Raw genomic sequence first — 21,998 nt, 5'->3', positions numbered from 1 at the left:
CTTTTTTGGGTTTCTGAGGCAGTATCACTACGGAAGTAGATTGCCCAAAAATAGCCCTCATTAAATAACATTTAAGCCAACATCATAAGCACATATGATTATGTTTCAATCAAAGTAATGCATAAAATATTTTTTAAAAGAATCATTTCATAAGAATTATAAAAAAAATAGCAACCACCTTCTTCACTCCTCCTAGAAGTAACTAATTTGAATTAGTATAGTTATTTCTCATGGAATCCACTACCATATTTCTACAAGTCATACATCTATCTGTCCTCTACCCCCATTTGAACACCTCTGAGATCTTAAGTCTAGCAAATGATGGTGTATCATAGTTTAATTACCGTTGTTTTTGTTGTTGTTGTTATTGTTAGGTGCCGTCGAGTCATCTCTGACTCATAGCGACTGTATGCACAGTAGAACGAAATACTGCCTGGTCTTGTGCCAGCCTTACAATCCTTGCTATAGCTGAGCCCCATCGCTGCAGCCACTGTGTCTATCCATCTCATTGAGGGCCTTCCCCTTCCTTGTTGACCCTCTGCTTTACCAAGCATGATATTCCTCTCCAGGGAATGGTTCCCTCTGATAACATGACCAAAATATGTGAGATGAAGTCTGGCCGCTCTCACTTCCAAGGAACATTCCTGAAGCACTTCCTCCAGAACAGATTTGTTAGTCCTTTTTGCAGACCATGGTACTCTTAGCATTATTTTCCAACACTACAACTCAAAAGCATCAACTCTTCTTTGGTCTTCCTTATTCATTGTCCAGCTCTCACATGCATAAGGGGTGATTGAAAACACCTGTTGTTGTTATTAGGTGCCTTCAAGTTGGCTCAGACTCATTGAACACTATGTACAAGGGAATGAAACACAGGCCTGTTCTGTGCCAGCTTCACAATCCTTGCTATACTTGAGCCCATCGTTGTAGCCACTGTGGAAGTACATAAAATAGTGGAGACTCTTTTAATTACTGACATTTCAGACTTGATAAAATATGGTAACATGCTTGTTTTAAAATTTAGATGTTATTTATTAACTTTGTGTCTCATGACTATGGAAGTCAATTATTTAGATTACTTACCAACTCCTACAAACACACACCCATGTTCCTTCCTCTTTCTTTCCAATATAATCTTATAATAAGTTTTAGCTAAGTCAATAGATAATGTTAATTTTTACATCATTTTCACTATGTATTATTTTTAACTGAGCCATATAGTGTACTATGGTTATATTTCCTTTCTTGTGAAACCTTTTTTTTCTGTTCTCCTTAGGTTATTAATTGCCTAATATTTTTTGTTTGTTTGTTCTGTTTAGTTTTATGTATATCTATTACTAAACTGTCTCCAAACTCTACTACCACTGTTATTCTCCTCTTCAGACATTCAAATGCATCCAGTAGCCTCTCAATTTCATCTTTTTCTCAAATCCTCCAATTTCTATCTGAAGCTGGGTAGTTGTTTTGTATATCTGCTTTTGAACTATTATATCCTGGTATTTTTCTTCACCATTATTTTGGGAATTTCTTTCTCTTCTCCAGTTTTAGGCTCCTATTTCTTAGATTCTTTCTCTTTCTTGGTTTTACCATTGTGTGTGTGTGTGTGTGTGTGTGTGTGTATAGCTTACCTGTAGTTATCTCCTAAGAAAGGTTTAAGGAGAAGCTTTTTGTAATTAAGACTTTGGATATCTGAAAATGTCTTTCTTTTTAATTTAATTTAATTATTTTTATTTTCTCATACTTGTCTAGGAATAAATTTCTTGTTGTTGTGGGTTAGAAATAATTTCTCTCAGAATGTTGAAGGCATTGTTCAATTATACTTCCTATCCAGAATGGCTTTGAGAAGTTTGATGCCATTCTGTTTCCTAAACCTTTGTAATTCACTTCTGTACCCCCTCTCTGGAACTTTTAGGCTCATTTATTTAATCTTGGTGTTCTGAAAATTTCTAACTATATGTCTTGGTGTAGGACTTTTTGTTTCTTTGAACTAGGGTACTCAGTGGACTTTTATATTCTGGAAACTTTTGTTTTTCAGTTGTGGGAAATATTATTGAATTATTTCTTTAATTATTTCCTCCTCTCCATTTCTCTATTCTTTTCTGGAACTCCAAGTATTTGGATATAGGATCTCCTCAGCTAATTCTCTAAATGGTCTCTCCTACTTTCCCTCTTTGGATTTTTTTTCTATTATCTGAGAGATTTCCTTTACTTCTATCTTCTGACTATTAATTTTCTTTTGGACCATCAATATTTTTAATATCTAACAGTTCTTTCATGATTTCTGAATGTTTCTTTTTATAACATTCTAGTCTTGGTTTACTGATGTGATGTCTTCCCTTATCTCTTCAAGGATTGATGCTATGTTATTTTAAACTTTGTTTTCCTGAATTGTCTCTGTTTCTCATGAGTTTCTTTTTTTCTCTCTATATTTTGACCTTTGTCATCACACTAGAAGCTTTCCTTGGTTGTCTGGTTTGATTTTAGAGTGAAGCTTTAAGGAAGGCTATGCACATAGAGCTCGTCAGATTGGGGCAGTTTCACTTTAGGGTGATTGATTTAAGCCTTTGTGTTGGTGAATTCCTCCAATTTTCAGTATTTGTAAGCGTTTTTTCTTTTTCTTTTTTCTTTTGGGATAGTTTATTTCCTCAGAGAAGAATCTTTCAGTCTCAAGGTTAGATAATATAATCCTGGTTATCAGCATTTTGGTATCTAACTATAGGAATGGGGATAGGAGGCCCTTACTATTAAGTAAAGAGATTTATTCCCCTTGGTTTCAGTACAGTACCCTTGTTCTCAGCTGTGCCTGGATCTACTTTCCCTATAGTTCAACATCTCAAGGGAATAAACCTGTATTTTTCAAGGGTAAGGGAGAGGATCTTGAAATGTATGTGCTTCTTCTAAAAATTTTAAGCCAGTCCACCTGTTTTTAGCCACATGTATGCTCCTTTTTTTTTTTTTTTTTAAGAAATAGGTCATACCTTCAATTCTTAAGCCTTCTCTAGGCTTTGTTGTTAGTGGCTGTTGAGATGACACCAACTCATGATGACCCGTGTACAACAGAAGGAACAATGCTGGTCTTTTACTGTCTTCACGATTGTCACTATGCTCAAGTCCATTGTTGCAGCCATTGTGTATTTTGAGTGCCTTCCAGCATAGAGGCTCATTTTCCAACATGCTTAAGGCACTTGACTGCTAACCAGAAGGCTGGTGGTTCAAACCCACCAGCCACTCCTTGGAAGGAAGGTTGGGTAATCTACATCCTCGGAAACCCAAGGAGGGGTCGCTATGAGTCAGGTCCAACTCAATGGCACATAACAACAACAACATACCAGACAGTATTTGGTTATAGTCCTTAAGGTTTTCATTGACTAGTTTTCAGAAGTAGATCACCAGGTCTATTCTAGTCTGGAAACTCTGCTGAAACTTGTTCACCATGATGACCATGATAATATAGGAAATACTGGTGGCATAGTTCCCAGCATCACAGCAACACATAAGCCACCATGGTATACAAACTGACAGATGGATAGTGATTTCAGAATGTAGAAGCTTGCTTCTTGGCTTCCCTTCCTTTAGGCTTAAATGTCAGCTTCCTCAGTCTGCTGTCATTGGCCCCACATCCATCAGCTTATTGTTTCCCAAATTTTGTGGCTGTTATTTCCTTTTTAGGCTTCTGTGTCCCTGTGAGTTCATCCCTTATTAAATTGCCTTCACTGATACTTTGGAAGAATATCAGAAAGGAGCTAAGAAAAAACATATTTGTTGTATTTGCAGGATTTAACTAGAAATTATTCCTATACTAATTCATCAGAGAGAAAACAAACTATCATCATAGACTTTGCAGTAGGGATAATAAACTGGCAGCCTATGATCAAATCCTTTAAGGGAAATTCTTCTTTGGCTGGTGCAGGGCTTACAGTATCTGAATCTCTTTACCTAGACTAAGTACTGTTCAGTTCGCCACAGGCTGCAGCTCTCCCTGTGGTCTAATACCTGTCGAGAATCACATATTTGCATTATCTGCCTGGCTCCTTGTGGTTGGTATTTGAGCTTGTAGTTACTGGTCTACATGCATAGAATATAATGCCATGTTAAAGAATCTACAGCCTAGCAGCCATAACCAGAATCAAGACGTTTGACATCCACATATGGCCATTGCCATAATTCTGTTCGCCACGCCCTGACTTGGTGTTGCTGTTGACTCTACCTGCTCCTACAGAGAATCAGCAGCCACCTACAGCTCCTCTTGTGAAGGACAAGCAAGATAACAAGCTTGTTGTTGTTATTGTTGTGATGTGCCGTTGAGTCGGCCCTGACTCATAGCGACCCCTCCTTGGGTTTCCTAGGCAGTACCATTACGGAAGTAGATTGCCCAACCTTCCTTCCGAGGAGTGGCTGGTGGGTTTGAACCGCCAGCCTTCTGGTTAGCAGTCAAGTGCCTTAGGCAGTACGCTACCAGAGCTCCTTAACAAGCTTTTTAGTATCCCTTTTTCTGTATAAAGTCAAATACACAGAAAAATATAGGAGGATGCTTCCTCTGACAGAACTCCAAATCTACCTCAATGAAATCTGTTTACTAAATGAGAATTATGTATATTTAGAAGGAGAAAAGAACTTAGTCTAAATTTCTCATTTTGACATTGAAGAAACAAAGCCCTCACAGTGGGAAAGCCATTTGTGTGCAAACACACAACCTGTTCATGGTGAAGCCAGGAGAGGAGCCCAAGGGTCCTGGCTTCCAGTTTGGTACTCTGCCCTGAACATAAGGTGGGAAGGGTAGGAGATTAAAACCCAAGAATCAGTTGCTATCAAGTCAACTTTGAGTTTCAATGGCTGATTTTTCAGAAATACATCACCAGGCCTTTCTTTTCAGGTATCTCTGAGTGGACTTGAGCCTCCAGCATTTCAGTCAGCAACCAAGCATGTTAACCATTTGCACCCAGTGACTCCTGGCGGTAGATTAGAAGCTGTCAATTATCCCATAAACAACTACATGTTCTGTCTGTGTAGACAGCACTTGGCCTGCGTGCCTTGAACTGAAAGGAATTGTGCGCAAACAGTATACTCACCACATCTTAGTAGATCATAGTCATGTTTTGGTGCTATAAGCATCACATACAGCCCTAAGAGTTAACATGAAGATGATCTGAGTTCTTAATTTCCCTGTGCAGCATCAACAAAGCTTTTTGTACCACCACATTTGTAGACTGTGTTTAATTGATAGAAATGGTGCTAAACATTAAAAGGCAGCCCTCAGGGATTTCTGATGTAAACAAAAGAAAGTCAGCATTTACTTCTAAAGTGAGAAAATTTAATGGGGATTTTTTTTCCAAATGAAGAGTAAATAATCTCATACTAAATAAATACAAATTTTCAATGTACTCTGCATTCTCAGATGAGTGCTGCGGGAACTTATGGAGCTGAAATGCACTTTGGTTAGCCAGCTTTCAACAGGTGCTGGCTAAAGTTTCTCTCTGACTGTCCACCCAGGGTCACCTCAATAGAACCACATGTTTTACTAGGCCTTTGTTCCTCCAAACCATAGCAAACCTTTTTTTTTTTTTCTCTGAAAGTTGAAAACAAGAAGCAGTACTTTGCTATCACAAAAAATTGAAACTGATTATTGCAAAACACCTCGTTCAGCTTGGGTAGGAGATGATTTTAATTTCCATGGGAACAGAAATACAAACAAGTGTGATAATTTGTTTGCTCTCAATGTCTAGGTCTGAGCTCTCCCATAAAATTGACAGAAACCTTCGCCACCCCAAATCCACACACTTTCCCAAATTTCAAGTGTAGCAATCTTTACCTGGATAGATGGAATCGAAGGTAGTCTTTTCTTTTTGCTCTCTCTCATTTTGGGGGGGCTCTAATCTCCAATATCTAGGTCTAGTATATTTCAGGGAGAGAAAGTTGATATGTGAGAATGAGGAGAAAACCTGGGTTGATTACATAGGATATTTTGAGTAGATAGTTCTAACTTGTGCTATTAACTTAGAGAGCAAAAGTATTAAACATTAAAATACATCCCTCAGGGAATTCTGATATGAATATAAGAAAAATCAACATTTACTCCTAAAATGGGTGGAACATTAGCTGTAGTTCTCATTTGGATGCCTTGCCCTGGTTCTGATTGTTGGAGCTGCTGTCACAGTCAGAGGTGTGATGTGCGTATAAAGTACAAGTCATTTGGGTAGCTTCATCTGTCTGTGCAAATACCTTTCAAGGAGTGGATGCTTTCGATATTTTGTGGCTTATTTCCATATGATTTCCATATTCCATCTTCTTTCCTCTTACTACTTAGGAATCCTGAGTTAACCTTAGTAACTGCATGCATATCCTCTAGGAAACCTGAATACTTAGTTTCCTCTGAGTCTGCCCTGCTAGGGTGTAGCCAGAGATAATAACTACCAGAGCATTTCTGTCCTGCCATACAAATCAACCATTTTCTCAGAATGTCCGTCAGAAAAATAAATAGCAAAATATGCACGTAAGCAAAGCTCGGGCAGAATGCGCTTGGAATGCCAAAGCAGCATCATGTTAAGGAGAAAATCTGATATAACTTTTCTAATAACAAAGTTAAGAACAATTGCTTATGATAAATAATGTATTCTTTTGAAAAGCAGAAGTCTTACCTTTTTATAAAAACCTCTGTTATCCAAGAGTACGTATTATCTGTAATTGTCTGTAACTGTCATCAATCTGGTCACACACTGGCTGTTATTGATGTCAGAGAAACTATGAGGTTGGAATCATCTACAAATGACTGCTATACTCACTGTTATACTCTATGTATATCAGCTTAATGACTATATTGAATAGGGTATAATGAATATCCTTTTTTGATACCAGTGAAACATACAAATTGTGCTTCATACAGAAGATAATATAACACAGTTACTCATAGGTATGAGCCATACCTGAAATTTCAGGAAGGAATGTATTTCTTACAAAAATAATTTCTAACTAAAAATTGGTTCCCTTACAATTTTAGTCACATATTGACTAAATGTGATGTAAATGTCAGGGGAGAAGATTTTAAGTATAGGTAAAAATATCTTCCTGACTTACTGTCTTTGCAATGATGTGTTACTCTTTTAGAAACTGATTCTCAATAAACAATGTTATGGTGATGTAATTAGAACAAATCTTCTGGAGCTGTCTTTATGGCCCCAAATCATTCTGTCAACTGTCAGTCCACTTTTCTCTCAGCTTTCCATAAATCATTGGCTGATATTTTTAAAAACCAAAATGTACTCTTAATTCATTTCAAGACTTTTAAGTCATTATTACAATTATAAATTTTAATCAAAAATGAGTTTTTAAGTGGCATAAAAAAACAAGTGGTGTATTTAAGTGAGCACTCATTTACTAATCTGTAGTGAACATTCTATAATGAAATTGTAGTGAACATTCTGTAATGAAACTGTTCCCTGCATATTAGTAAGGAAGCACAAATAAGCCTGTGCTTACCTTGCTTATTGGGTATTCTGCCCCTGCAACGGAGAAAGGTCTGGTGATGTATTTCCAAAAGATTACATCACTGAGAAAACCCTATGGAGCACAGCTCAACTTCACAATAACTGGCTTAGTTTTCTTTATACATTTTCTTGGGGAAATAGTTATGACAGTCCAGTGGTCAAAAGAGAATTCAAATCCCCCTGCCACTTACTACCTTTGAACTTTGGGCAACTTTACCCAACTTTTTTTTTTTTTTTTAACTTTGGTTTCCTTATCTGCAAAATGAGATAATAAAAGTATTTCCCTGCAATAATTGCTGTGAGGTTGGGGTTATACATATGAGGTGCATAGAGCATAATGCCAGATACCAGGAGTGCTCAATAAATGTGAAACTCATCATCACCATCAATACTTCCCTGAAGTTACGTATTATGCTGTTGGCTTTTTACATGTAGGAGGCACATTTGTGTTCAATTCAAGACAAAACATATGCAAGGCACTATGTTAAACCTAAGGAGCTCTGGTGGTGTAGTAGCATTTGGCTGCTAACTAAAAGGTTGATGGTTCAAACACATCAGCTGCTCCACAGAAGAAAGATGGGGCAATCTGCTTCCATAAAGATTTACAGCCTTGGAAAGCCAATAGATGTCACTAGGAGGTGGAATTGACTTGATGGCATTCAGTTTGGTGGTAAACCTGATAGTAGACACAAAGATGTCTAAGAAGGAACCCTTGCCTTCCAGAAACTTCCAAAAGACCTCCTTAGAACCTACATTCATATTTTCCTATTATCCCAGAATCATTCCAAATATTTTTTGAAGGATCTATTGTTATTGGGTGCTGTTGAGTTCATTCTGACTCATAGCAAATGCATGTGATGTGGTATAACCGCCCCATCAAGTTTCTTGGCTGTAATATTTATCAAAGTAGATCACTAGGTCTCACTCCTGCAGATCTGCTGAGTGGATTCAAACTGCAAACCTTTGTGGTTGCAGATAGGCTCTTAACCATCTACTTGGTAATAATTCATGTTCAGTATTTTCATATCACACATACATAGAGATTAACTGCACACTGTAATTAAACCAGTTACTGTCCACACAACTTTGACTCATGGTGACCCCATGTGTGTCAAATAATGTGCTCCACAAGGCCTTCACTGGCTAATTTTTTTGAAAATGTATTACCAGGCCTTTCCTCATTTCCTCTGAGGAGTGTCTGGATGGACTCGAAGCTCCATCCTTTTGGTTACCATCCCAGTGTATAAACTCCTTACCCCACTCAGGGACACACTGTGGTTAGTGCCAGATAAGTATACTAGAAAGGCTTTGTGAAGAAACATTCTGGCTAAAAGTTCAAGAAACACTGTGGATAATGGAATGGGGAAGGAGTGGTCGAGGGCTCTTTTCAGCATCTTCTACAGAATATCTGTGTGGGAGCTGCTGGGTTTGGCCTTTGTGCCATGCCAGTCTGGTCAGTCCTTTTCCCTTGGTGGCAGAATCTGACTTCCCTTGTTTGTGTTCTCTGTGGGTGGGAATCAACTCAGTGGATTTAAATGGTTATTTTGTTCTTTTGAAGGGTTCTTTAAGGAAATTGGGAAAAAGATGGAGACACAGACAGAAACATACACACACATGTGCCCGTGCACACATGCACACATGCACACACGTGCAATTGGGTCAGTGAGGGAAAGAAAATATGAATATAAATGTGTATTGTGTATGTGGGAGGGAAGGTAATATTTGATCAAAAAGCAGTTTGGCATTTGACTGCTAACCAGCAGGTTGGTGGTTCAAACCCACCAGCCACTCCACAGAAGGAAGACGAGGCAATCTATTTCCATAAAGATTTACCACCTAGGAAACCCAAAGAGGGTCGCTATGAGTTGGAAAAGATTTGATGGCAGTGAGTTGGTTTTTGGTGTTGGTGAAGATCAAAATAATAACAATCAGGGAGTGATGTCAGCTTTTAAAGCCAATAGCTATAAGAAATATGATCAGTGATGAGAAGAGAGGCAGAGACATGGAGTCAAACTCAGTCCATCCAGCCTACCTGCCTCATTAGTCATACATTAGGGGAGGGGCTTTTTCAGGTGCATAGTCACTATGGTAACCAGCTTATAAATTATGGGGGAGCACTGGCCTTCCATGGTATGTGTGTTGTTTTTATGATGCAGATGAGTTTGTCATCCACTGGTTGTATAACCCTTGGCAAGTTGCTTGAGTTTTCCTTAGGCTGTTTCCTATTCTATACAATGGAGATAATAATGCCTGCCTTCCCATTGGGAAGATGACATGGGAAAAGTGCTTTTAGAGGCATAAAATGCTATCTAAATGTCTGTTATACCCATAACTGGCTACTGCCAACTTTGCAAATGAACATAAAGTTGTATGTTACCTAAGCACATATGCTAATTAATAGAATTCATTCTTGTTTGGTGTCTTTTGCTGGCACATTTATATTACTTTTGAAATTGAATAGCAGCTCAGAAACAAAAAGCTATTGGATGGTAAATTGGTCATGGAAAATGCCAGGGAACTTGGGAGCAAAAAATAAACAATAACTAAGAGCAAGAGAACAAGGATGGTTGGTGTACGTAAATAAGACCTAACAGGCTCAATGGAACAGAAGTTGAACCTCAGCCTGCATTGAAACTGTATAAACTGTATTACCAATAAGGATAAAGTGATCGATAAGTATCCTGGTATATTTTTGCTTGTTTGTTTTCATATGAATGAGATGAAGAAGGAACATGGTGATAAGTGGAAAATACTGGCAAACCATGTACTAGAGTTTTTCATCAGACAGCTTCTATTCAATGGCAAGGAAAATATAGTGATAACAATAACAAATGTGTATAGTTTGTTCAGTTTACTTATGTATCTCACATATATAATCTCATTTGGTCCTTAACAATAATCCTGTAAGGCTGTTGTGATCACTTGCACATTCCAAAGGGGACTCTGGGGCCAGGTGAGGACTTCACTGGCCTGAAGCTCCAGGGTGAGAGTACACGTTGCTGAAAGAGGATCCTAAGTCTCAGCAGGTGCCTTGTCCTCCACAATATATTTTAGATTTGCCAATTGAATTCACCATTGCAGAAAACATCAGCAGACATAAATCTTTCCTAGACTCCTCATGTGCGATCACAATCCCTTGGGGTTGTGCTAAAATGGATCTGTAGGGAGGAGAGATGAGGTCATGTATGAGAGCTCTGCTTCCTTTTACTATTTTTTTTTCCTTCCTGTTTCTCTTCTGTCTTATTTTATTAAGGCTACAATAACAATATAACACAAAGTGGGTGGTTTTGAAGAACAGAGATTTATTGTCTCATAGTTCTGGAGGCTAGAAGTTCAAATCAGGGTATCAGCCATGTTAGTTCCTTCTGAGGGCTCTGAGTGAACTGTTTCATGCCTCTCTCAGTGTTCTGGTTACCTAGTGCTACTCTGACAAGAATATACCACAAATGGGATAGTATTAACAAACAGGAGTTTATTTTCTTACAATTTGGAGGCTTTAAGTCTGAGTTCTAAGTGCCAGGCTCTAAGGGGTGGATGAAAGCCCCTTGACCTTGGATTTCAGCTCTGCCTCCAGCTCCTGACCCACTGAACCTAGAGGTATTTCTTTACTCAGACAGCTGCTGGCTGCTGAGGCTGCCAAGCCCAAGGTTGACAAGTAAAAAGGCACAGTCCCAAGATTACCAAACTACATGGTAGACCATTCATTTAAGTCCATTGTAAGTCCCAAGGTCGGTAGAGCATGGCAGGCTGCTGAACAATGACATGGCTACATGCAGGGTCCAAGGGCACCATAGGCTAGAGACCATTCCCCAGGCTTCTCCTTATATTCAGGAAATGGACCACCTTCCCTAAGGCAGCTACTCAGCTGCTCACAGTAGATTCCACCATGGAGTTGATTACCAGTCTCATCATGGGGAACACTACATCCAGCTGCCCAGTCATTCAACCTGGCCCAGCCAAATTGACACACAAACTGAACTACCACACTTAGCTTCTGGTTTCTGTCAGGAATTTTTGGTGTTTCTTTGCTTTTTGTAACTGTATCTTGACATGTATGTGACTGTGTCTCTGTATCTGTTCTCTTGTTTTATAAGACATAACTTATTGTAACCTCATTATCCTAATTGATAACAAAAGAAAAACTCCATTTTCTGAACAAGGTCACTGTTTAAATTTTTTGGTGTTACTGTAACAGAAAAACCACCAGTGGGTAATTTTAAAGAACAGAAATTTACTTTCTCATAGTTTAGGAGGCTGCAAGTCTGAATTCAGGACACCAGCTCTAGAGGAAGGCTCTTTCTCCCTGTGGTTTTTGTGGAAAAAGACTTTAAGTTTCTTTAGATCTAGCACCTGTTAGCAATTGGTCCAAGATATTATCTTTTCCTTCATTTGCTCTTGCTTGTTTCTGTGCTACATCTGTTCTCTTTATATCTCAAAAGTGGTTAGGTTTAAGACACAACCTACACTGATAACGGCCTTATTAACTTAATAAAGACCTCTTATCCCCAAATGGGGTTACATCCAAAGGAATAGGGTTCAGGATTCCAACACATATTTTGGGGGGACACAACTCATTCCATAACAGTTACATTCACAGGTACAGGGGTTAGGACTTCAACATATCTTTCTGGGGACACAATTCAATCCATAACATCTTCCTTCTTCCTTACTTCCTCAAGTTGAAGTTGTTATTTCTTCCTCTTACCTTTCCCTTTGATGTCCCTATTTATTTTTCCCCACTTCTTCCTTTTGGCTGCTCTGTCCTCTTTTCTCTGTTTGAATTGTTAACATTATTAAACGATCTTTGTATTGTAAGATTCTTTGAGTGAGGAATTGTCTTGGGCTGGAGTGCATGTGATGTCTCCTGCTGGATGAGCTGCACACTGATGTCTGGTCTCTGTGCTTGGCCCATTACCACCCAACTAGGTGGATCTGCCTATCTGGGCAGAGGTTAAGGACCACATGAGAATTTTGAGGGGATTAAATAGTTGCTTTTTTTAATTTTTATTTTTTGGAGGAAGAGGACTTTTATTCTTATTATAAAATAATGTGGCTATGTAATAAGTACTTTTATGGCACTTTTTTATATTTCAATTACCAGTTAACCAGTTGCCATTGAGTTCAATGCATGGTGACCTCATGTATTTCACAATAGACCTGTTCTCCGTAGGGTTTTCAAGGACTGATTTTTTTCTCAGTGGATCACCAGACCTTTTTCCAAGGGACCTCTGCATGTATTCAAATCTCCAGCCTTTCAGTTTGCAGCTGAACAAGTTAACTGCACCACCCAGGGACTCTTGTTAATTTTAAGTAAGCTGATATTCTCAAATTCATTCATTCAACACTACCATCGACTTTTTACTAAGAATCACCAAATATTTTGTGAAGGGAAACTCTTTTTACCTGGAACAAGGGAGGTGGCTGCCAAGAGTCAAATTGTGGAATGAAGCAGGGAAATTATCAGGGTTTGTTCCATAAGTTATGTGTCTCATTCTGTGGGTAGTCTTAGTAGACCACAGAGAGGGCTCCACGTAGCTATCCCTAATTGTGTCAAGAATTTGAGGCATATAACTCTTTTTTTTCTATTTTACTAAGATTCTCATAATATAAAATTATCCTTTAACCCTCTTAACTTGCACACGTCCATGTCATTTAGTATGTTCACTATGTTGGGCAACCATTACTTCTATTTAGGTCTAGGGCATTGCTCTTCAGCACTTGAAAGAGGTCTTTTGGAGCTGATTTGCCCAGTTCTATACGTCATCAGATGTTCTGACTGCTGTTTCCATCGGTGTCAACTATAGAACTGGGCATTATGAAGTCTTTGACAACTTCAATCTTTTGTCCATTTATTGTGATGCTGCTTATAGGTCCAGTTGTCAGGATTTTTGTTTTCTTTATATTGAGATGTAATCCATCACTTCATATCCATTAATAAGTCATTTTTCATTTCTTCCTCTCCCCAGCCTCTGGCAACCACTAATCTACTTTCTGTCTATATAGATTTACCTGCTCTGGATGTTTCATATTAATGAAATCATGCAATTGGTGATCTTTGGTGTCTGGCTTTGCATATAGCTTTTTAGTGTTCTAGGACCCCTGGTTAAGCGCTTGGCTGCTAACCAAAAGGTAGATGATTCAAATCTACCAACCTGGGGTTGGCAGTTCTACCCTAAGGAGCAGATGATATGCTCCCATAAAGATTTCAGCCTAGAAAACCCTATGAAACAGTTCTTATCTATTACATGGGATCGACATGAGTCTCAAAATCAGCACCTAATAAGAACTTTAGTGTACTTGTAACACACTGGACAGGGCAGTTCTAGCTATGAGATGATAGTAACCATAGTCCTGCTGAAGGCCTCCTGGGAACCCTATTACCTGAGTAAATTTTCTTTTCTGAGTATCTCACTGCAGGCATTCGGTGTCAGTTCTGAGTTGTGTAATTAATACCAGCTTTCCCTTCAATAGATTCTCTTCATTTTGCTACAGAGAAATAGGTAGGAAGGGGGTTGAGGAAGTGTGCAACTTGTTCCTTCTTTGCTTCTTGTATTTCCTTTGCTCCACAGGAATAGCTTTCTCTCACCATGGACACCTACCCTCTTGTAAAAGGAATGCTCTCTTCACTTGTTTGCAGGCCCTCACCATGGTATAGATTTTTATCTGTGTGTGTATGTGTGTATGGGTGTAAAACCCAGTGTTCTTCTGGGGTTGATTTGATTGATGTATACACTGGAAACATCTTTAATAATTTAATGCCTGCTTCAAAGGAGATTACACAAAAAAGCACATTGCTTTTCATTTATTCATTACAGATCTGTCATAGCAACATTTTTTTTTTTTTTTTGCCCTGAATTGTAGTGTCATAGTAATAATAAATTTTGTTCCAGGCTCAGGGTATTTTAAAGGATTATAAGCCTTTTAACTAATGTTACTGTCTTATTTAAATTGATCAAATTGGTATCTCAGCACCATAATCTTGCATTTCTTAAAGTTGAGTTAACCAAGTGTAGCTTCATTTGATGACTACTGAAATAGCTGTGCTGGAGAAGTCTAATAGAAATAATAGGATGAAAGCATACTACTGCTTGTTAGTAGGGGTGGTAATGATGGTGAAGAGAACTGAATTTAGGGCTGATGTATTCAACTTGGAGTCTTCTTCCTTTAGAAGAGCTTCAAGTATAGTATACCAGCCCTTTGCCTTAAAAGAAGGAAAAATGTATATGTGTTTGGGATTGGGGTGAGGGAAGAGGTAAGATTGAGAAATGCAAAATTAAAAATTGAAAACTAACACATGATCATTTTGCAATTTTAGGTATAAATCCAGGAGTCAGGAAAGCATAACTGACCTTATTCTTACTTAGATAGAAGTAGTTACCTTAATAAACTTTAGTAAGCTTTCATAATATACTATCAGAGAGGCAAGGAGCATTTAATTATTTAGGTTCTTAAATAATCATAGTAAATTATAAGTTTTTAATGATAATAATATATTATAGAACAAAATATTGATATAATTAATAGAATCAATAAAATTAATGCAATTGATGAGTATACTGATGTAATTAACTGGTATGTTAATATAATATTAACACAACATACCAAAAAAGCAAACCAAACTCATTGCCGTGGAGTTGATGCTAACTCATAGCAATCCTATAAGACAGAGTAGAACTGCCTCATGGGGTTTCCAAGGTGAAATTTACAGAAGCTGAGAGCCTCATCTTTCTCCCACAGGATGTCTAGTGGGTTTGAACCACGACCTTTTGGGTAGCAGCTGAGTGCTGCTTAACCACTGTGCCACCAGGACTCCTTTCATACAACATAAATAGTATAAAATATACTAATAATAATGACTCTGAAAAATTAAGAAACACTGTGTAACTCTATTTAGAACCCAAAACAAAAGTTTCTCTGAATAAGGCAAGTTTAGGCACAATAAGAATATAAACCATTTCCAGGAGAGTGATTTATGATTACCCAGTACTCAAAGGGAATTTAAAAAGATATCTGCTCTTATGAGCCATTATTGCTGCAGTAATTCTGGCTTTTTGTCATATAGGTACTCTGCCTAAAAGTCTTTATAATGCTCTCTCCCAAATTACACCAAAAGTCTGTAATAAAAATGTAGAAATGTTTTGTTTTCAGATGGAACCCTCTATTTCCCTTAGGAGTAATGGTTCAGTATTCACTAAGTCAGTCTCCACAATGACTTTACAGACCATAACTATGCGGACAGTGAGAGCCGGCTGCATGTCTTCCTTATCCAGTATGCTCTGAGCTCCTTTAGGTAGCACACATTAGAAAAAAAAAAAAAAAAGTCACCATTGTACTCATGGTGACCTCATGTGTTTCAGAATAGATTTGTGCACCATAATTTTTCAATGGCCGTGACTTATTGGAAGGAGATCACTAGGACAATGTTATCAATACCAATATTTTGTTCCATGGTGCTTCTGATTGGACTGGAGCCATCATGCTTTCAGTTAGTATTCTAATGCATTTGTGCCAACCAGCAACTCTGGTCACACAGACACACACACACACACACACAAACAGAAAATACTTACCAGGCATTGGGGATTACATTTCATACGTCTCTTGCATTTTTTTTTTTTTTTTTTTCTTGCTGGCAGATTCATCCGCTCCCGCCCTGCATTTCTGCCCCAGCATTCAGCACGCATGAGGGCTTTCCCTTGTGCTGCGTGGTGAGAATAGCCAGGACCCAATGGTGTTTGACATTAAACTTCTGATTAAAAATTTGAATGATCTGCTTCACTGCACTGCTATTTAATCTTGCATGATGCCAAACACTATGGTTCTCAGAATACCTTAAGTGCAACTATTTTTTTTTCCCTCTGCATTTTTAAAAGTGCATCTTTGATATAATACAATGATATTTGGAGCTTTTTTTGTTTCTGACGGAATATAGGAATTTATAGTTCCAATTCTTTCCTCTTCAAAATGATAATGTGTTGAATTTTATCCTGAACTTTTTAACCTGTTGTTATTAGACACCATCAAGTCAATTCCAACTCATAGTGACCCTGAGTTAAACAGAACGAAACACTGCCCAGTCCTGCGCCATCCTCACGATCGTTGAGCCCATTGTTGCAGCCACTGCGTCAGTCCATCTCATTGAGGGTGTTCCTCTTTCTCACTGACTCTCTACTTACCAAGCATGTAGTCCTTCAGCAGAGACTAGTCTGATAACACGTCTAAAGTACATGAGGGAAGTTTTACCATCATTTCCTTTCTACCTGTATTTCTTCCAAGACAAATTTGTTTGTTCTTCTCGCAGTCCACAGTGTCTTCAGTATTCTTTGCTAACACCATAATTCCAATGTGTCAGTTCTTCTTTGGTTTTCCTTATTCAGTGTTGAGCTTTCACATGCTTATGAGGTGACTGAAAATACCATGGCTCTTGGGTCAAAGGCACCTTAATCTTAAAAATTACATCTTTGCTTTTTAACACTTCGAAGAGATCTTTTGCAGCATATTTACTCAATATAATATGACATTTGATTTCTTGACTGCTGCTTCTATGGGTACTGATTATGGATCCAAGTAAAATGAAATCTTTGAGAATGTCAGTATTTGCTCCATTTATCATGGTGTTGTTATCAGTCCAGTTGTGAGAGTGTTCTGTTTTTTTTTTTTTTTTTTAATGTAAGAGTAAAATCCATACTGAAGGCTGTAGTCTTTGATCTCCATCAATAAGTGCTTCAAGTCTTCTTTACTTTCAGAAAGCAAGGTTGTGTCATTTTCACATTGTAGGTTGTTAATGAGACTTCCTCCAATCCTGATGCCACATTCTTCTTCATATAGTCCAGCTTCTCTTATTATTTGCTCAACATACAGACTGAATAAGTATGGGCAAAAGATACAACCCTGATGTACACCAAGAAGTATCCTGATTTTATACCAAGTAGTATCCCCTTGTTCTGTCCAAAGACTGCCTCTTAGTCTATATACAGGTTTTGCATGAGCACATTGAAATGTTCTATAAATCCCATTCTTCTAAATGTTAAATCATTATTTGTTTGATCCACACAGTCAAATACCTTTGCATACTTAGTGAAACCATAGGTAAACCTATTTCTGATATTCTCTGCTTTCGGTCAAGATCCATCTGATATCAGGAATGATATCCCTTGTTCCACTTTCTCTCTGAATCCAGCTTGAATTTCTGTCAATACACTGCTGCAGCTATTTTGAATTACCTTCAGCAAAATTTTATTTGTGTATGATATTATTCTATAATTTCTACATTCTGTTGGATTACCTTTCTTTGGAATGGACAGAAATACAGATCTCTTCCAGTTGGTTGTCCAGGTAGCTGTTTTCCATATTTCTTGGCATAGATGTGCAGTCACCTCCAAAGATGCATCTCTTTGTTGAAACATCTCAACTGGTATTCTGTCAATTCCAGAAGCCTTGTTTTTTGTCAGTGTCTTCACTGGGGCTTGGACTTCCCCCTTCATTAATATCAGTTCTTAATCATGTGCTGTCTCCTGAAATGGTTGAACATTGACCAACTCTTTTTGGTACAGTGACTGTGTATTCCTTCCATCTTCTTTTGATGCTTCCTACATCATTCAATATTTTGCCCATAGAATCCTTCAATATTGTGACTTGTTTAAATTTTTCCCTTAAGTTCTTTTAGACTGAGAAATGCTGAGTGTGTTCTTTCCTTTTAGTTTTTTTAACTCCAGGTCTCTGCACATTTCATTATAAAGTTTATTTTGTCTTCTTGAGATACTCTTTGAAATTGTCTGTTCAACTCTTTTACTTCATCATTTTATCCATTGACTTTAGTTACTCTCCATTCAAGAGAATATTTCAGTCTCTTCTGACATCTATTGTGGTTTTTTCTTTCTTTCCTGTCTGGTTAATGGCCTTTTGCTTTCTTCATGTATGATGTCCTTGATGTCTTTTCACAACTTAACTTGTCTTTGGTCACAAGTGTTCAATGTGTCAAATCTGTTCTTGAGATCATCTCTAAATTCAAATGGGATATACTCAAGGCCATATTTTGGCTCTTGTGCATTTGTTTAAAAAAATGTAGCCTACTCTCCTTTATTTTCTTCCTCTTCCCAAAAGGACGGTGGTTCAAATCCACTGGTGGCTCCTAGAGAGAAAGATGTGGCTATCTGCTTCCCTAAAGATTATAGCCTTGGAAATTCTATGGGGGCAATTCTACTCTGTCCTATATAGGGTCACTATGAGTTGGAATCCACTTGAAGGCAGTGAGTTATCCCAGGGAGCCTTTGTGACACAGTAGTTAAGAGCTTAGCTGTTAACCTAAAGGTTGTCAGTTTGATCCCACCAGCTACTTAATGGGAGAAAGATGTGGCACTCTGCTTTGGTGAAGATTACACTGCCTTGGAAATGCTATGGGCTAGTTTTACTCTGTCCTATGGTCACTATGAGTCAGAATTGATGGAATTTTTTTAATGGTTTAATAGTTCTCAACTGAGAGCATTATATTAACTTTTGCCAAAAAGGCCATTAGTGATGATATAACTGTTATTTGGGCAATTAGAAGAGAATGGATTTGAGGATTAAGCGAGTTGAAAGGGAGGTCATTTTACAGAGGCTGGAGGATTAAGTAATTTGCACAACAATCAGACACTTAGGAAGAGGCAGGTCTGGGGTTCTACCAATAGGAAAAATTCTGTGTTCTTTCTACCTTATATTAAAAAAAAAAAATTAATTGGGGAAAATGAAGAAATATAATCATTCCAGGAGAGAATTATCACAGCAAACAGGAAAAGTTTAAAAAAAATTTTTTTTTTTTTGGATTGTGATGTGCCAGGTATTGTGCTAGGCACTTTACACAACTTATCTCATTTTTTCCTATCATTTATTTTCAACTTTTAATTAAAAATTTTAATTTATTTCGATTTTTTGTTGTCATACATATATAACAAAATGCACCATTTTAACAATCTTCACATGTATTTAATACCTGCAGATGTTATATTATATTCCCATTTTACAAGTAAAGAATTTGAAAATCGAAGAAGCTAGGTAATAGTCAGTAAGTGCCTGGCCAGACTTGAACCTGTGTCTATCTTCCTCCAAAATTTTGGCTCTGGAATTCAGCATCTAACAGATTTACATGTATCCAAATAACAGTGAAAAATGCCTAATTTGAGTTTATAAAAATATTTTATCATTTATTATTTTTTATAGAAAGGACACATAGTTTCTTGGACTTGGATCTCCTTGACAATCGGTTTTTGTATGTAAAAATATATTGATGCTTTCTTAGGCATCATGTGGGAAGTTTTTCACATTCCATGTCGGAAAACCTGGTTTGTATCTTGGAGTCATCCATCACCCTTAGAAGTAAGGATGTAATCTTTCTACAGAGGCCTTTATTTACCTCCTCTTCTGGGCTAGACACTCCCAGATGTTGCCCACAAGACTGTGGTTCAATTTCCTGTCTGACACAAGAATTAAGAGTCTTGGTTCTGGAGTTACATGCTTGGTTCAAATCTTGACTCTTCCACTCATACACAGTGAGAGCTGGGACTAGATACTTAGTAAGGCTGTGCCTTACTTTTCTCATCTTAAAATGGGAATAATAATGACTTCACATCATTGTTGTGAGGATGAAAAGAGAAAATACTGTGAAGGGTATCACATAGTAGATACTCAGTAAAGGTTAACCTATTAAATACTGTGAAGTATGATGTAAAGTTAAAGAAGTTTTACTTGCCTGTAGTATAGTAATTATTGTTTCATTTTAGGGTTCTATGGAAAAGACTCTGTTATACTTCTTCCTTTTGATTTCAGAGACCAGCAGAAATAGTAGATGAGGAAGAAGTTGGAGAGAAAGAAAACAAGGATACAGAACAGAAAGATTTTTCAGAAATGAATGGTGAAGTTGATGAAGAAGGGAGCCAGGAAGCTACAGATGACCCTGAGCAAGCCAGGGAGACCTTGGATCCCACAGAGGGCCAGGCAGGTCCTGCTCATGTAAATGGAGGCACTGATGAAGAAAATGGCGAGGAACTGGACCAGATTAATAATGAACCTCAATCAGAAGTGGACCAAGAAAGAAAATCTCAAGGAGCTGGCAGTGGACAGGATGAGGTATTTCTATTGCTTTGTTTTATTTGTGTGAATGCTTGAATTTGTGAGTGTGAGTGTGTGGGTGTGCACATGTGTGTGCTTGCATGCTTAGAAATTGTTTAAGTATGTAGGCCTTGAATTTGAAACAATGAGTAGGGAAGAATTCAATACTATTTACTTGTGTATTATTTGAATTGTCATCTGTCTATCTGTTAGTCTACATGTCTGCCTATCTGTCATCCACCCATCCACCATCTATTCATCCATTGCTTACTCATTCTACAAACATTTACAGAGGTTTCTAAGAATATACACAATAAAAGGATACTTATGAACAACAAATGAAAATAAGATGAAGGAAGATACAAATCAGAGAAGAATGTCAAGACCAGTGAGAGTAAAAAGATGACATAAAGATTACCATATCTATTATGAGGGAGCTCTGGTAGCATAGTGCCTAAGGCACTTGACTGCTAACCAGAAGGCTGGCAGTTCAAACCCACCAGCCATTCCTTGGAAGGAAGATGGGGCAATCTATTATGAGTGACTTATTTGCTCTCTGGAAATATTACATGCTAGTTTGCTTTGTCCTCACATGGATTAATTTAATTAAGTGTTCAATATACTGGGAACTTAATAGTATGCAGTTCTATTTATTATATAGAAAGGATATAAATAAATAAATAAATATGTATCAAAACCACCCAGCACAGGCCCCAAAGCAGGATGTTCTCAAATCCTTGTATTCTCCCACAGTATAGATGGAGTTCCATGGTAATGAATATGACACAATTGCTGTCAGTCTTGAGTTGATTCTCATAGTATCATCTGAAGGCAGGATGTATTCCATAGTATTTTTACTGCTGCTTAAACCCTGAGGCTTCTCCGTCAGGTTAGGGCCCACCTCTCTCAAAGCATAACCCCTGACACCCACTATTTTATTTTGCTTAGGGAGACCATATTTAGTTATGGAAAACTAAAAGCAAAATGTTTCTGGGGTCAAGTTTCAATGAGCAGCACAAAATTATTTGTGGTCCACTGACCATTTACTAATTATAGGAAAACATTCTTACATAGAAATGAAAACACTCAGCATGCTTTTCACTTTAATTTTTTCTGAAGGTGAGATAATCATAGTCTTATTCTATAAGAAATTCTTCACATGTAGTTCTTTTTAGTTATTAGAATTTAGCTAAAAATTGGATCTTGAGGTTGTCAGTAGCTAAAATAAAAAAGAGAAACCCAATCAATTCTGAGATTCTCTTTCCTGTTATATGTTGTTGTTGTTGTTGTTATGTGCTGTCGAGTTGGATCCAACTCACAGCCACCCCACCTTGGGTTTCCAAGGCGGTATCACTACAGAAGTAGCTTGCCCAATCTTCCTTCTGAGGAGTGGCTGATGGGTTTGAACTACCAGCCTTAAAAAAAAAAAAA

At 37.7% G+C, this 21,998-nt stretch overlaps 1 protein-coding gene across 1 annotated transcript in view; it reads left to right on the top strand.

Moving 5' to 3' along the window:
• Positions 1 to 21,998, top strand: part of DCDC2 (doublecortin domain containing 2) — a 337,396-nt gene that overhangs the window by 312,541 nt on the left and 2,857 nt on the right. Inside the window, exon 9 of the mRNA XM_007949808.1 lies at positions 20,286 to 20,585. Coding sequence (XP_007947999.1) covers positions 20,286 to 20,585 — 300 coding nt within the window. The remainder of the gene's footprint in view (positions 1 to 20,285; positions 20,586 to 21,998) is intronic.

Source organism: Orycteropus afer, unplaced genomic scaffold (assembly GCF_000298275.1).
Source record: "Orycteropus afer afer isolate SDZICR_OR568_19922 unplaced genomic scaffold, OryAfe1.0 scaffold00255, whole genome shotgun sequence".
NCBI classification, from domain to species: Eukaryota; Metazoa; Chordata; class Mammalia; order Tubulidentata; family Orycteropodidae; genus Orycteropus; species Orycteropus afer.
This window is presented reverse-complemented; position numbering and strand designations above follow the sequence as displayed.